Source organism: Eublepharis macularius, chromosome 9, assembly GCF_028583425.1.
Source record: "Eublepharis macularius isolate TG4126 chromosome 9, MPM_Emac_v1.0, whole genome shotgun sequence".
Taxonomy (NCBI): domain Eukaryota; kingdom Metazoa; phylum Chordata; class Lepidosauria; order Squamata; family Eublepharidae; genus Eublepharis; species Eublepharis macularius.
This window is the reverse complement of record NC_072798.1, coordinates 65498029-65513337: the sequence shown is the minus strand read 5'-3', so window position 1 is coordinate 65513337 and position 15309 is coordinate 65498029. Positions and strand designations below refer to the sequence as shown.

The 15309-nt window shown below is 40.5% G+C and overlaps 1 protein-coding gene across 1 annotated transcript in view; it reads right to left on the bottom strand.

Annotated features, from left to right (window-relative positions):
• Positions 1-984: 984 nt before the first annotated feature.
• The window catches only part of WIF1 (WNT inhibitory factor 1), a 51806-nt gene continuing 37481 nt past the window's right edge, over positions 985-15309 (bottom strand). The window contains exons 6-10 of the mRNA XM_054988938.1: positions 9145-9240; positions 7219-7314; positions 6161-6256; positions 5819-5914; positions 985-5037 (exon numbers count right to left, since the gene is read on the bottom strand). Coding sequence (XP_054844913.1) covers positions 4916-5037; positions 5819-5914; positions 6161-6256; positions 7219-7314; positions 9145-9240 — 506 coding nt within the window. The 3' untranslated portion in view covers positions 985-4915. The remainder of the gene's footprint in view (positions 5038-5818; positions 5915-6160; positions 6257-7218; positions 7315-9144; positions 9241-15309) is intronic.

The following is a 15309-nucleotide window of genomic DNA, read 5'->3' as shown; positions in this document are numbered from 1 at the left end:
TAGCCGTGTTAGTCTGTAGCAAAATAGTAAAGAGTCCAGTAGCACCTTTAAGACTAACCAACTTTATTGTAGCATAAGCTTTTGAAACCCACAGCTCTCTTTGTCAGATGCATCTGACGAAGAGAGCTGTGGCTCTTGAAAGCTTATGCTACAATAAAGCTGGTTAATCTTAAAGGTGCTACTGAATTCTTTACTAACTTGTTTGGTTTTCTTTGTTTAAAACCTGCTGATTTGATGCCTAGTGTCTCAGGGAAAGTAACACATGCCAATATATCTCATTAAATAAATGTTGGCAGTGAATAAGGGAAAGAAATACAGAGTTCCCTAGCTCCAATAGCCATGGGCATCCAGATGGGTGAAGAGTAGTGAATTCAGGGAAATGGCTGCCTGTCTGATAGCGTCCCTGGGAAGAGGAGAGTGAGGATCATGTGTGAATTTGAATCAGGGCTCTCTGCCTGACAATTAGGGACTGGACAGGTGGCAAATTGTGACTACCCTGAACTGTCTGCGTAGCCCAGAACTTAAGAAGGGAGACTTAAAGTGGGTAGCAGTGGGACTGGAGGGGGGGGGTCCACAAAAGTGTTGGATCAGCTGTGAGATACTAACCTTAATATGTGGTGTTCTTGAGGCAGCAAGCCTGGAAAAGGCAGAGAAGACCAGTAATTGGATGTGTGGTGGATTAAAAAGGAATTCAGTGTGTGACCAAAGCCCTTTTGAGGTAAAAGTTGAAGGTAAATGTAAGACGGTGTTGTGGAGAGGGTCACAGAGTGAGTTACAAGAAAGGAATGATTTAATAAAAGGGGTTGCAATCTGAGGTAAAAAGTTTAAGGTAACTTCAAGGCCGAATCCACATTACCTCCGCGCGGCGCTAAATGTCCGCGAAACACCCGGAAGTATAGCGTCTTTCAAGCGCGATTTCTGAAATCGCGCTTGAAAGACTCTATACTTCCGGGTGTTTCGCGGACATTTAGCGCAACACCGGGACGCGCGAAGGTAATGTGGATTCGGCCAAGAAGGATCAGTAATAAAGATCCCAGAAAGTTTAAAAGAAACAGGATAGGTGTGGCAAAAAGATTTGACACTGCTGAGGTAAAAGCAAAAAAGATAATGTGTGGAGTCGTCACCAAAATGCTATCTAAGAAAATAAAACATGGTACAGAGAAAGAGGGAGGTGCTGAAGCAATGATTAGTAGTGACAGTGAAGTAGAAAGAGAACAAATCCTTTAGAACTGCAAAGAAGCAAGGAAAAAATTAAATTAGCCAAACTAGCCACTCAAAAAAGAGGAAAGAGACAGAGAAAAAGAATTTGAATTATCCAGAATATCCCACGAGCAAATCTAATTATGTAAAGAAGAATGCAAAAGGCAACATGAACTGGAACTAGCTGAGATCAGAACAGAGAAAGAAGCAGATATAGAAATGCAGACACTTAGGTTGAGAGATAAGGAACTGGAAGGGGATAATCCAGCTCTTAGATCACAGAAAAATAACAACATGAGGGTGGAGAGGAAGAGAATTTCTCAGTTCCAAAAGGGGGATAATCTAGAGACTTACTTTGTGAATTCTTAGAGAGCCTGCCAGGATTTTAACATCCCCGATGACCAGAATATGACCTAGAGAAAATCTCAAATCTCTGAGAGTCTAAGTTTCCAGTGAAATGAGGCAAGATCCAGTAAACGTTTATGATGCATTTAAAGAGTGAACATACAAAGGTTTGGAGTAACACCAGGACATAGCAGGAAAGAGTTTAGAAGTCTAAGGAAGAAACCTGAGGAAACTTATGCTCAGGTAGCATGTAAACCAGACTGGTTATTAAAACAATGGCTGGAGAAAGCAGATAGCTGCCAGGATGTTATCAATCTCACAGGATTGGAGCAGTTTTACAAAATACTACCCACTGGGTATTGTTTGCTGGTACAAGATAAAGAGCCAGAGACAGTAGCTAAGGCTGCAGAGATCATGGATAAACTGGTGCTAATGAGGGGAGAAAAATATTTTTTAAAGGGTGAACCACATAAATAACCTTGTCTGCCTGACAAAAACTACCCAGTAGGTGGAAGCAGAAGCAGAATTGCTAGAGGAATACCATCTAGGGCAGAGAAGAGGGATCATGGAAATGATGTTATCAGTGTGATGAAAAAGAACACTTGTGTTACGACGAATGCCCCAAAATTAATAAACGGACAGCCCTGATAACACCAAATCAAGTGAACATTATTAAATAAGTACAGCTTACTATGGCACCTCAACAGTTAACACCAGCTCTTAGAATGTTCAGAGGCTCCTAGGAAGAGAGAGAGAGAGCAGAACCACAAGTGACAAAAGGCACAGATTGGACACTTGTCAGCTTCCCTCAAGTTTTGATGGGAAATGTAGGCATCTTGGTCTCGCAGCTTCGCTCTCTGACTGCTGTCCAATGGACTTTTCAACTGTCACTTGTCCAACATTCCGCCAAGCTGCCTACATTTCCCATCAAAACTTGAGGGAAGCAGACAAGTGTCCAATCTGTGCCTTTTGTCACTTGTGGTTCTGCTCAGAGACACTAGACAGACCAGCTGCCATTTTAAATTCAGGGCATGTCAGAGTGTGTCAGAGTAACACCTGAGAAGGACATAGACCCAGACTATAGTGAATTTGTGGTGTGGATAGACCCCAAGTACTAGACTGAAGGGATTCAGGGTATGAAGTGTCATTAAATGAAATCAAAGAACCTGATGGGAGGGGAAAGCATGGATAATTAAAGGGCTAGGAGGTCCTGCTTTCACAGTGTCTGTTGCTGAAGTCAAGATTCAATATAAAGACTGGGAAGGAGTTTGGGAAGTTGGGATGTTGAAGGAAATCCCTGTCCCCATGTACCTGGGTAATGAACTACCCAAGCACATAGCAAAGGTGGGTGTGAACATTTGCACACAAATGAAAATGCAGAAAGGTGCATCTCACCAAGAAGAAGGGGTGGGCATCCAAAAAAGCTTACAAAATAATAAAATCTCTGAGAAGAGAGTTAAACAGGATTGGTTGGAGGAGATCAGTGTGATTCCAATGGAGAAACAAGGATCTGCTGAGTGTATAGCAACAAACCAACAGGATGACACATTAGAATCCTGAAGGGACACGGTTAACACAAATCCTTCTAACTTGTCACCTGAACAATCAGTAAGATCTATAGGCAAACTGGGAAAATCATACCAAGAGTTCCTTTAGAAAAGGAAACAAGTTACGTTTGAACCACAGAAACAATTAGTGGTACAAAGAAAATACAGAATGGACTTGCTAAGGATGGCACATACCTGTTCAGTAGCTGGTCACCTGGGTGTACATAGGATTAATAAAAATTAGTCAGAAGATAGCTAAACTATCAACACAAGAGTTTGGTGCAGCATCCCACAGTAAATCTCAAATGAATCACCTTTCAGTATTTAGCATTAGGACATCTGCACAAGCAACTAAAACTCAGTAATAAAGTACCTCAGATTAGTCTACTTGTTGACTGGAACCAATTGTGACAGAAGACCGAGGAAAGGACAAAGTATATCCTGAATGTGAGCATTCCAAACCAATAAATGCATCCTTGTATGTACAAAATAATAAAGTGCATGCAGAAGCTCTTGCAGCACTACTGCCAGAAAACCAGGGAGACTGCAGTATACTAGAAAGCAGTGGAGCATTCTCTGACAGTCTTCAAGAAATGCAAGAGAGATGTTGCCTAAACTGTATGAAAAGGAAGGTCAGACTACGTCATGTTTCACTCATGCGGAAAAAGGAGTAGTCCAATTCTGCAAGAAAAAATGTTAAAACCCTGGTGGTTTATGAGAGCCAATATTGAAATATGTTCTCTGTTACCAAGGCACAGAGGGAAAGATTATCGATTCAACACCAGTGCAAGAAAAGGATGAATTCCTGTGCACAGATAGAGAGACTTTGCAAACCAAGCTAAATACTATCCAGATGGCTGGAGAGGACTTGCATCAAACTGAGCAGAACCAAATGTGGTGGTGAGACACGTGCGCATGGGATAGGGTGCAAAGAAGAGGAGGAGGTCCTTGTGTTAAGTCCTGGGAGAAGAAGCACGTTTCAATTTGTCAGGGAAGGATTAACAGACACTCAGCAAAGACTACCTGATATCAACTTCATATACCAGCAAGGACAGAGAATGTTCAAAGGTCAGGCACGTTCCCTTTTTAAAGCCATATCTCAACAGGAAATGGCCGATTCTATATGCATATATGGAAAGGAGGGACAGGAACAGGTCTTATGGGATAGGACAAACTTATTTGAGGGTAGAGTTATGGGACAGAAGCAATTTAACACTCCAAACAGGTTGCAGGTGGAGCAGGTAAAGAGTATCCTTAGGAACCAAAAAGATCCTCTTATACCTATCCCAGGGCAACCACAGCTTACCAATCACTGTAGAAATATGGGGCCAGTGCATCTGATTTCTACCTCTCCATACAGTATAACTGGAATCTATGTGGGCGAGTATGGTGGAGATGGAGTGCTTAGTTATGGTATGGGCAATAACTAAATGGAAGCCATACGAAGGGAGGAAGAATCTACTGGGGGAGAGTCACACTTGTGTATTTCAGGCCACATTTTTTTAAAATCCTCCCCCACTTTTTGGTTTGTCAATTTGTTCCAAAGAATAAATTTCAGAAAAATTTAACTTGGTAGAGTGTTGAAATAAAGTACAAAAATGAACTGGTCAAAAGCTTTGAAAATAAGAAGCCTCTATAACTGTGCTAGAGAAGTAAAACTTAAAAAGGAATAGCAACTATCAGCTCAGTGGTTTATAATGAAACTAGTAAAATTCAGGCCAGTAATCTTAAAATGTAATGAACAGCGTTTTAATGTTCAACACATGAAAGGTTAATGAAGGCGATGAACTTTGTGTAACGTAAACCGTTTCAGATGTTGGAGTTCACCAGATATAATTGGATTCGGGTGGTGTTTGCCTCTCTTCGGCCCTTTTAGGTGAAGGTGTGTGCTGCCTGTGCTTGGTGCCTGTTGGCCTCAGGGCATTCACAAGGTTGGCTCCATACCCTGAAAAATGATCCAGTTCAAGAGTAAAGAAACTACAAATGCAGACCTGCTGTTTTTCACTGTTAATATTTCAAATGAAAAGATTTTTCTGTCCTTGAATGTAGCAAGGGACCATACAAGCCCTGGCACTATCCAAGGATGTGTGACTCAAATTTTATTTTGAAAAGATGACACTTCCTATGACATTTCTAGATCTAGCATTCAATACTAGATCACTACTAGTCAAAATCGGAACTGTTTGATTGCTTTTGTTTGACTGCTTCCTGCGTAGATTCTGGCACATTAAACTAGCCTTTTAAATGCTTCGACACATTGAGGGTGGCAACTTTTGCTGTTCTGATTTCTCACTTTTTAAAGGATTTGGGAAACATGATCAAGTAAAACATCCATACGCCACAGGAAAAAAATCAGTGTTGACTTCACAACTGCTCTTAACATGTGACTTTATGCGACAAACCTTCAAACTGCAGATTACTTACTGTTCCCCATTCTAAAGGCGCATGGTACATTGTAATGAATGCAATCCTCAGAAAGTTAGTCTGGATAACGATAATGGATTGGATTCTATGATGCCCTTCCACTAAGTGAGGAAGCTTTCATCTGCCAGAAAGAGCACCCTCTGCTAGGACAAGGGTTCTCACTTAGTGGAAATGAATCTGTACCTAATGCTTAATAACAGAAGATGGGAAGGAATGTCATTGTGCCGACATCATCTCAAGTTATTATCACCCCACTGTATATTTATATGCTGAAGAATCAGAATTTTTTTCATGCCACTTACTTTTATTGCAATACCTTCCGTGCCATCCTTCCTGACACTGGCACTTGTTGGGTTCGGTACAGATTCCATAGAATCCACAACCAGGTTCGCAGACCGCTGAAAGAAAATACCTGCTCTTAATAGCCAAACCAATTTCCTTTCTGTTGAAGGATCAATAATTCTATGACACGGACAACTTGCCTTTAGTGTGAAAGTAACACTATAGAACAGCTTTACAAAAGCTTTATTTGTATGTGAAGTGCAAAGCACTTGCGAATTACTGTGTGGCCTAGATTTTTAAAAGCAAATAACTAAAATAAAATCCTGAAAAAGAGAAAGACATAACATTAATTTGGCACTTACGTTTTGAACAAAGATCTCCTTGGTAGCCTTTGGGGCACTTGCATTTATTTTTCCCAGTACATTTACCTCCATTTTGACATGGCTGGTGGCATTTGCCTAGAAATAGAAAACAGTGCCTTTAACAGTTAACACACATTAAATGAAAACCATTACTACCAGAACTGGAGTAATTACAGGATAACAGTATGTATGGTGACTATGATATACACCAGTAATGTGGCTGTCAGCATGATCAATAAACTGAACTTCCCAACCATAGAGTAGGAACAGTCAGATGACTTGTACCTTGTAAGACATTCAATCCTTCTCCCACTGCTTAGAAAACTGTTGTGGAGGGAGGGTTGTTGTTCAAAGAAGTTTCAAAACTCACTGTGCACATAAACCCCTTTGTATTCTGGCCAAGAATCCTAAATAGTAGAATACATGTTTCACTCGAACATGTGTAACAAAAGTCTTGTGCCAGGTAGCTTTAAAGAAAAGCAGCGTCATCGCTTCCACTCAAAATCAATTTCTTACCAAGAGGTTTTCTTTAAAAAGCAAAACATCTTGCATTGGGACTCTGTTACATACATTTGCTTGTAACATGTTGTTCGTCAGCTCATAAAAGTGCTTCATCACTCTCTTGACTATTTGCTCCAGTGGACTAAGGTGGCTAATTTTATTGAAACTCATGATTAATAGTGCAATCCTAAACAGAGCTACACCTTTTAAAGCTTATTCAGAGAATTTAGAAACGTATAACTTTCCTAGGGCTGCTCTGTAAATTACTTCTCACTTAACTGTAGAATGTGAACCTTTGTGTTCCTTTTAATCTCTGTATTCTAGATGACAAGCTGAGTCATTCATTCTTCACTACATGGAATTCATGTAGTGCGTGACTAAATGCATCTAACTGTTATCTTGTCTGCATTGTTCTTAAATACAAAATGCACAATAATCGCTGGGTAGCCCTGTGCTGTGTTTCCTGTGACTTATTTTGGCCACAAATAACCTTTATCTTTTAGGAACCTCAAGCAAAATACTTTTGCTATTGTGAAAGATTTAAATCTGGAACGTACTAATTTCACACTGATCCCCCTCAAATCCTGCAGGACAAATACATTTTCCTGGAAAAAAGCATGTTCCTCCATTGAAGCAGGTCGTTGTGCAGTTTGCTGAGGGAAATAAAACAAAATATTAACACAAATATTTATTTATTTTAAACTGTGTACCCTGGCTACTCTCAGCTAAATGCTTTTGAGGCTGCTTACAAATTATATTGGGTACCAGATGTGTTTGATCCTGTATGGAGATTTAAGAAAGAACGTGGTATGGCTTGGATAGGGCACAACAAAGTTCTTGCTCTCTTATAAGTAAATTAAATAAAAGACTATGGAGGCAAGGTTCTGCTCTGTATTCCCCTTCCCCCATAATGCACCTTGAGTCTCAGTGAGAAAGGCAGACTGTAATCCAACCAACCAACCAACCAACCAACCAACCAACTCCAATGTATTCCCAGAGTTCCAGTATCTCTTTGTATGCAAGGAACTCCCATTCTCATTGAACTGAATGGAGCAGCCCTTCAGGCAAGAGAACTCTTGTTCAGTCACAGGCCAGTTGTTGTGACAGCAGATAATTCTGGATCTGACTTTTCTGTTATTTCTGGGAATGATGATGAGTTCCTGCCAGGGCTGACAACATAAGATGGAAACTCATCTTTGTCTGCTGTCCCAGAATCCTTTGGCCTCATTTTAAGATTACTGCTCTGTTTGTGCTTGGGAATCAACTAGGCTGCACCAGCTTGGTCTTTTCAGGGCAAACTGACAGGATGTCATGGAATGGATGAGTTACTGTGTTCCTGTGAAAACTGATTTCCCACTGGATGCAGTGGGAATTGTGACTGTTCCTATTCCATGTGTGACCTTGCAGAACCAACACAAGCAAGAAGCAGAGCACAGAAACTGAACAGAGATGGGAAAGATTCTTGGCTCTGGAGCTTATCACTAGAAGAAGTTAAGCGACAAAAGGAGAGAGGGAACCAGACCTCTTCCCTTCTTGCTATTGGAAACATGTCCCTTCCCTAGATGTTACCTTGATGGACATTTAGTCTAACACTCATTATAACAAGAAAGGCCATGGGTTGGATCCCACCAAACATGGGGCAGATTTTCACTGATTTCCCCCGTCCCGTGACAGAACTCCCACTTCTCCTTCTCGCTGGTCCTTGGGGTCCACCAGGCACAGCATTTCAGGAGGCATTTGAAACTGCAGCAATGGTGTGCGTGAAGAAGTCATGCTCTCCTGACAGAAATCCTTTAGTTACTGGAGATTTTTGGTGGGATCCAACCCCATATCTAACATTTTGTTTTCTATCAATTTATGTACAAGAATATTAAGCATTATCCAAAAAAAAAGCCAGAGTTAAAATAGCTTCTAAAATTAATAAGTTCTCACCTAGCCCATACTGTTGATGGTCCAGACTTACTCACACAATAAAATAATACTCATTGACTGGATGGGGTGAGATAGAGCAGGATTGCTCCTGTGGAACACACTCCAAGCTCTGGGTGTGCAGAGAAAAGCGTGAAGGCATTTGACCACACAATCAGGAAACCTGCCTTGTATAGGGTCCTTGCTTTGTTTGTATCTCATTGAGTCCTTGAGACACAGCTGGTGGGCATGATCCTGTTCTTCCCTCATGCATTTACTTGTGGGTCTTATTAGCCAAAGGAAAACCATAATGGCATCATGTTAAAACACCAAAATAATTGTTAGCTGGATAGGAACAGGAAAAAATTGCAAAGGTAAACCCCTATTAAATTTGGCACAGGAAAGTGGAAGATCTGTGCAGCCTGCAGGGTTCCTTTCAAGAGATTTTGGTTGATTACAGCTCGATCAATTAACTGAGGGTCTATTTATAATCTGCAATTTAAGGTTTTACTGGCTCAGTCTCAGATTTAATCAGTCATAGTTTGGGTTTCTGCTCATAATCCTTTTCAGCATACCTTTATCACAGTTGATGCCGTTGAAGCCAGGTGGGCAGATGCACAATCCAGGCATGACACACAGCCCCCCGTTCATGCAGTGTGGTGTGCACAGAGCTGATGGCAAGAGATGGAAGGGGTACATCAAGTGAGCAAATAGAATATTAAAAAGTCAAGACTGAGTAGCATAGAAGTATAAAGTGTATTGTAGCCCCCAGTTCTGTATTAAGACAAGTCTTCATGTCTTGTGCAAACAAAATAGTTGCATCAGTGACAGTGCCTAGCTCTGGGGCCATGCAGAAGCCATTACTCAAGGCATTTTGTAAATGGTATTTTGAACATCATGTTGCTGCAGAAGCAAAGTTTTAGTTTGCTCATATACTCAAGGAGGTTGTAATGTGCTACAATAGTACTGTAATACAATAACAAAATAATTACAATAATGTAATGCTGGCTCCAGGATTTTGAAGACCCTTGAGCAAAACACTTTCCATGCATTCCCTTGACCTGGAGGAGCTGGGGCATACAAACTGAGGGATCTCTGATCTTCTGATGTGCTCCATGTAAAGTGAGAAGTGTGGAGACACTGCTGGGCAGGCAGTAATCCTTCTGTGTCTTGGCAGGCCCCAGCAAATTCCTTTTCTTATCAATGCCCAGGTGTAGTAGAATTTATTTACCCCAAAAGATGATTTTTTAAAACTTTTATTCACTATATGAAGAAGGAGGGGCATCTTCCATTTGGGTATAAGGCACTGGCTGAGTGGTGGGAGGCTACCATTGTGACTCTGATGATTGGCAGGGCCAAGCCCCACCTTTCTAGCCAAACCTTCTGGTCCCACCGGTAAGCCAGAAGATGCAGAGGCAGACAGAGGAGAGCCCACCACCACCCATCTCTCTGGGTCAAAAGCAGCATAGCAAGGCAGCTAGTGGGTGCTGTTCCCCCAACCCCATGCTTTCTGGCTGGTGCCAGACAAAAGAAACCCGCATGCATGTGCGCGCGTGTGTGCGCGCACACACACTCACACTGTCCGTTTCATTAGGATCATCTGTTTCTGTGCAAAACTTTTTTTGAAAGGGTGTGTGTAATGATTTTAAGTGTGTGTGTGTGTCTTTAAATGCTTGGTGTGGTACAGATGAAGAACGGGAGGTAAAACAGCAGGATGAGTGAGTGAGATGATTGGTTGATGACTCAGAGTGTGGGCAGAGTGAACTGCTGTTTTTAGCAGAGAGAAAAGAGGCTTTTTTGTTTAGACAGGCAAGCTGTATGCAGCCTGAGGGTGTCTATGCATTTCTGAGATAAATAATTATGGTCTAGACAGGCAAACTGTGTGTGCGTCTGAGAGAAAGTCTATGTACATTTGCGTGAGTGATTGATCTATCTGAAACAAGCAAACTGTGTGTGCACCTGTGAGAGAAAGTTGATGTATATCTGTGTAACTGAGCCTATGTAAAGAAACAGTAAGAACTGAGAACTGAAACCATCAAGCTTAAGTAATAGTGTAAACCTGATATACTTCTTGTAAAAATAAAGGGTTTTTTTTGTTTTTTTCCATCCCAGAGTATGTGTTATTCCTATATCCCATTCCTTTCCTCAGAGCCACATAGTCCCATGAAGGAGCCTGATGCTTGGGCACACTGGTAAAGGGGAAATTTAAATTAACTATTTTGGAATATAATTCCTGGTAGCAGCAATCTATCCAGAGGGTGTAAGAAGAGGGTTAAAGGCAAAATCTGACTGAAAAATAAACGGAGGGGGTTGTTTGATACCCAGTGTCATCATTCTTTTGGATAAATATAGTCTATCTTTGTGGTTTCTGTGCAGTCCCACTTTGGGACTGTGCAAAAGCAGTCCAACTTTGGAAAAGATTTCCAGAGCTTTTTAGAAGACTAGGAGTGCCCCTCCTCCCCTTTGCACTTTCCTGTGTAAATCTTCACATGATCAGGAGGAGGGGCACTATTCCCTCAGTTCTCTTTTTGCCACCACAGAGAGAGAATCTCCATTGCTGTTCTCTGTTTTTTCCTCATCTCATCCTTAAGGCTGAGGAGACTTGTTTCTTTTAAAAGTTTTAAAAATCATGAATAATTATTCTAGTGAAGAAAAAAATTAGTTAAAGATGAAAACTTCCCGTTTTTCCCTTTGTCACTACAGCTCAAAAGGGGCCTCTCAAGATTATTTAGTGGGCTCAGAGCAGATAATAACATATAATCACACATATAAAAACAACCATAATATAAAATTAGTGCCTATTGAAACCCCAGACTCTTAAAACAATCTCAGAGTCTTTTCATTTTAAACAGGTAATTATTAAATGGAGGCATTTAGGAGTTAATATTCCAACTAAATTGAATTTTTTAAATTTTAATTATACACCGCTATACAAAAAAAATTAAAAACACACTAAAAAATTGGGAACAAATACATTTATTCTGGCTGGAAAGAATAGAACTAATTAAATCAACTATACCTCTCCAATTTTTGTTCCTCTTCCAAAATTTACCCATACCAGTCAAACACAATGAAATGAAATCATGGCAATCAAAGATTAATAAATTCATTTGATCAAACAAGAAACCAAGAACAAATTTTAGGTTCCTAACCCATCCAATTAATTTAGGAGGAGTGGGCACTCCTAATTTGAACATGTAGTTTAATGCAGCACAAGTAAAAAACATTTTAATTTATACTGCAGAAGACACAAGTAAGCATTGGGACTACACAGAACAAATTTATGCCTCCCCCTCCTATTTAAAAGAAATACTATGGAATAAACCTAAAGATAACCCCCCCCCCAAAAAATAACAATCAATCCATTTTTGTCATTCACCTTATCTATATGGGACAAATTCAGAAAAACATTGGCACCAGGTGTTTACCCAGCCGAAGCTTTTCTTGGGCAGAAGTGGTTTGTCCCGGGATATGCTCATAACACTTTCAAGATATGCAGGGACAAATGAGTGTATAGGTTACACAATATTATCTACAAAAACAAATCTCCACATTAGCCCAAATAGAGAAATTTGGATCTAGTGTCCCTTGTATACAATATCATCAGATCCATCATACGGTGGTAAAAGATGGTCTCCATACGCTAATGGACAGAGATCCTACTCCTTTTGAATCTAATGAAAAACAACTATACAGCCAAAGGAATGACATCCATCATCTACAAACTGATAAATAAATCATATTGATCAACAACTACATTACAACAAAAAGCATGGAATATAGATTGTAAGAAAAAATTCAGTGACGATTGGAATTCAGTTTGGTCACCAGGTCTTTATTCATCTAAATCATTAAATATTAGATTACAAACCTTTAAAATAGTAAACAGATGGTATTTAATGCCACTTAACTTATATCACTATAAGTCCAAAAATAACCCTAAATGCTGGAAAGGCTGTGAAGAGAATGGCGCCTTTATCCACTATTGGGTCGTTACCTGCCTGCAGAACATCGTGCAAAAGACCCGGAAGACAGCGTCTTCTTGTGCGAAATCGCGCCAGGAAGATACTGTTATCTGGGAATTTTGTGCAAAATTGTGTCTTCCTGGCGCAATTTCGCTTGAGAAGTGTGTGGAAATGGCCTTGGTGGTCTTGCTGCAAAATACAAACCTGCTGGAGTAAGATTGTAGACTATATCATGAAAATAACAGGATACAGCATACCACTTAACTCAGGAATCATTTTATCAAATCTTTGGAACAACAGTTCAGTCCTACCACCGGGGAGAAATTTAATCTCATTACTATTATATATAGCTAAATCTTTAATAGCGCAGGGCTGGAAATCTGATAAAGTTCCCTCAATCACATAGTGGATACAAAAAATCTGAGATGTTATGGTAATGGATAAGATATCCGAACAGTTAATGACACCAACTTTCAATCATGTTTTTTGGAAAAATGGTTTTCCTTTTTTGATTACGTAACTAGTAATTATCATCTTATATTTCTTTGCCAACAATACTCGAGATTTTGTGTTTTACTAGCACTTAGTATTCAACTCTCTACTTCTTAAATACTTCAATGGAAATTGAATCAATTATGGCTTGTTATTGTATTGTTAATATGTTATGTTGTTGTTAATAAAATATTTAGAAAATTAAATTAAAACTATTTAAAAAATTAGCACCATCTCAGGGGCTGCCCTTGGGGTATGGAGCCCTGCTATTAGGGTGTGCTTCTTGGTGGCTTCTGGCCTTCTGCAAAATGAGTCTGTCACACTACTACTAATTTCACCTACAGCCCTAGACTTATCTTACTTTTATTTGTCTTTTGTTTCACTGTAAATATTCCACATTGTCATGGGATGCATTGCAACTATGTTTTCCTCAGCTAACTGGCACCAACTCCTAGATATTCTGATCAGAGGCATAGACAATTTGGACTTATGACACACTGTGAGTCTCTCTACACAAGACCTCTTACCTGAGAACACTCAAGTGAAGGGAGACACAATGTTAACCGGGAAACATAGGAGTTTAAACAGAGCCAAAGGCTTCTTCACTTTTGCCAGAAATCACTCCTCGGAGGGTTTATTTATTTCTTCTTTTCCTTCTCAAGTGCAAGGTGAAATTAACATAGCCTTCACAAGCCCTCCAAGGAGTGATCCCAGCTTTGTAGAGAGGTGAAAGTGACAAAGATTTTAGCTCTGTCTTTTAAACTCCTATGATTCCTGGCTAACATTGCCTCTCCCTTCACTTGAGCATTCTGTGTTTTCATTTCCACTCATGACTTCAGCAGTTTTGGTCAGCTTGTTTTCCTACACTATGGCCATAGTCTCAGGTTTTTTTAATTCTTTAGTGGCAACTGCCACTCATTGTCTACCATATCTTGTACCTCTACATTGGTAAGAGTCTCTAATGAGGCTATAGCAGAACTTCTTGTGCTGTTGATTATGGCCGTCATCACACGGGCATCTCTTCCGTTAAATTTACAGCATATAGCATCCTACTTGTTATCGGCACAGTAACGTTTCTTTGGGTCACCTAATGGCTCTTCGTGCCACCAGCTGTCCACACCGAAGCACTCTGTTCTGTTCTCTCTAACCGTGCAGAAGCAGCTCCTCCCCCCCCTTTTTTTTAATTATTCTGGCGTTTAATTCCGCTATAACGGAATAACAGCATATAAACATTCCGTTAGAGCAAAACATTACGACCCTTTTGTCTTTCCAACTTTGAAATTATATAAATAGCCCTTTGCCCGCAGAAAACTCCCTGTCTGACGTGATCCCCATCGCTGAAGACTCTGCCATGGCGATTGAGTCATTTTTACTTCAGCAGAAAGTTTGCATTGTGTTATGTCGTTATGGCGTTATAAGGACATAATAAAATAAAAAAAAGGGGAGTCGCAGGAAGAAATTGATTCTGGGATTGAAGGGAGGGCATAGGGCGTTGCGAGGCGAAATACATCGATGTGAGGCATTCACACTGAGGCACAAAATAGCACGACTATCAAGCACAAAGCAGAAGAGAGAAAATCGCTACAGTGCTGGAATAAGGTGGGTGTTTGCCGGGAAATAGCGCCATTTTAGCGCTAAATAAAAGCCTGTGTGACGACGGCCTATATTTTGGCCAATGGCTGAGACTCAAACACGCTAAACTTTCTTCGGCCTTACCGAAATTCCAAAGACAAGCGGTTATACTCAAATAGGCGTATAACTGCTTGTTAACTTTTTACACATCCCTGGTGCTTCATTTTTAGGGTGCAGCACTCCCACCTGTGGAATGAGGACATTGTGGGTTCTAACCTATGTTCCCCCATACATAAAGTTTCACAAAGTTGTGAAACCCGGGGTTGGCTTTCAGTTATTATGTCTCACAATGCTATAATTAGTTTCAGGCTCCAAGAGCGATCTGCCAGTATCCTCCTAAACCCTGCCTTTGTGGGTTGGCAGAAGCTGTCACACATTGCCTTGAGTGCAGCATGGCTGTCCAATGCCCTTTACCTATCATGGCTCTCTACAAGAGTACTGTTTTTTCTTGCCACATTCCTGCATGCACTTTGGCAGGGACACTTGTAGAGGGCTCCTTGTTTCTTTATAATCACTTCTGGGTGAATTTCAATGAGATGCTAAGCATCTGTTGGGAAGGCGGCCCTCCAAGGCTTCTTACTTTGAAAACTTCACACCTGCCTCCTTCAGTAGGTGAGCTTACTACTCTCCCAATGAGGGACTGCTCAGAAG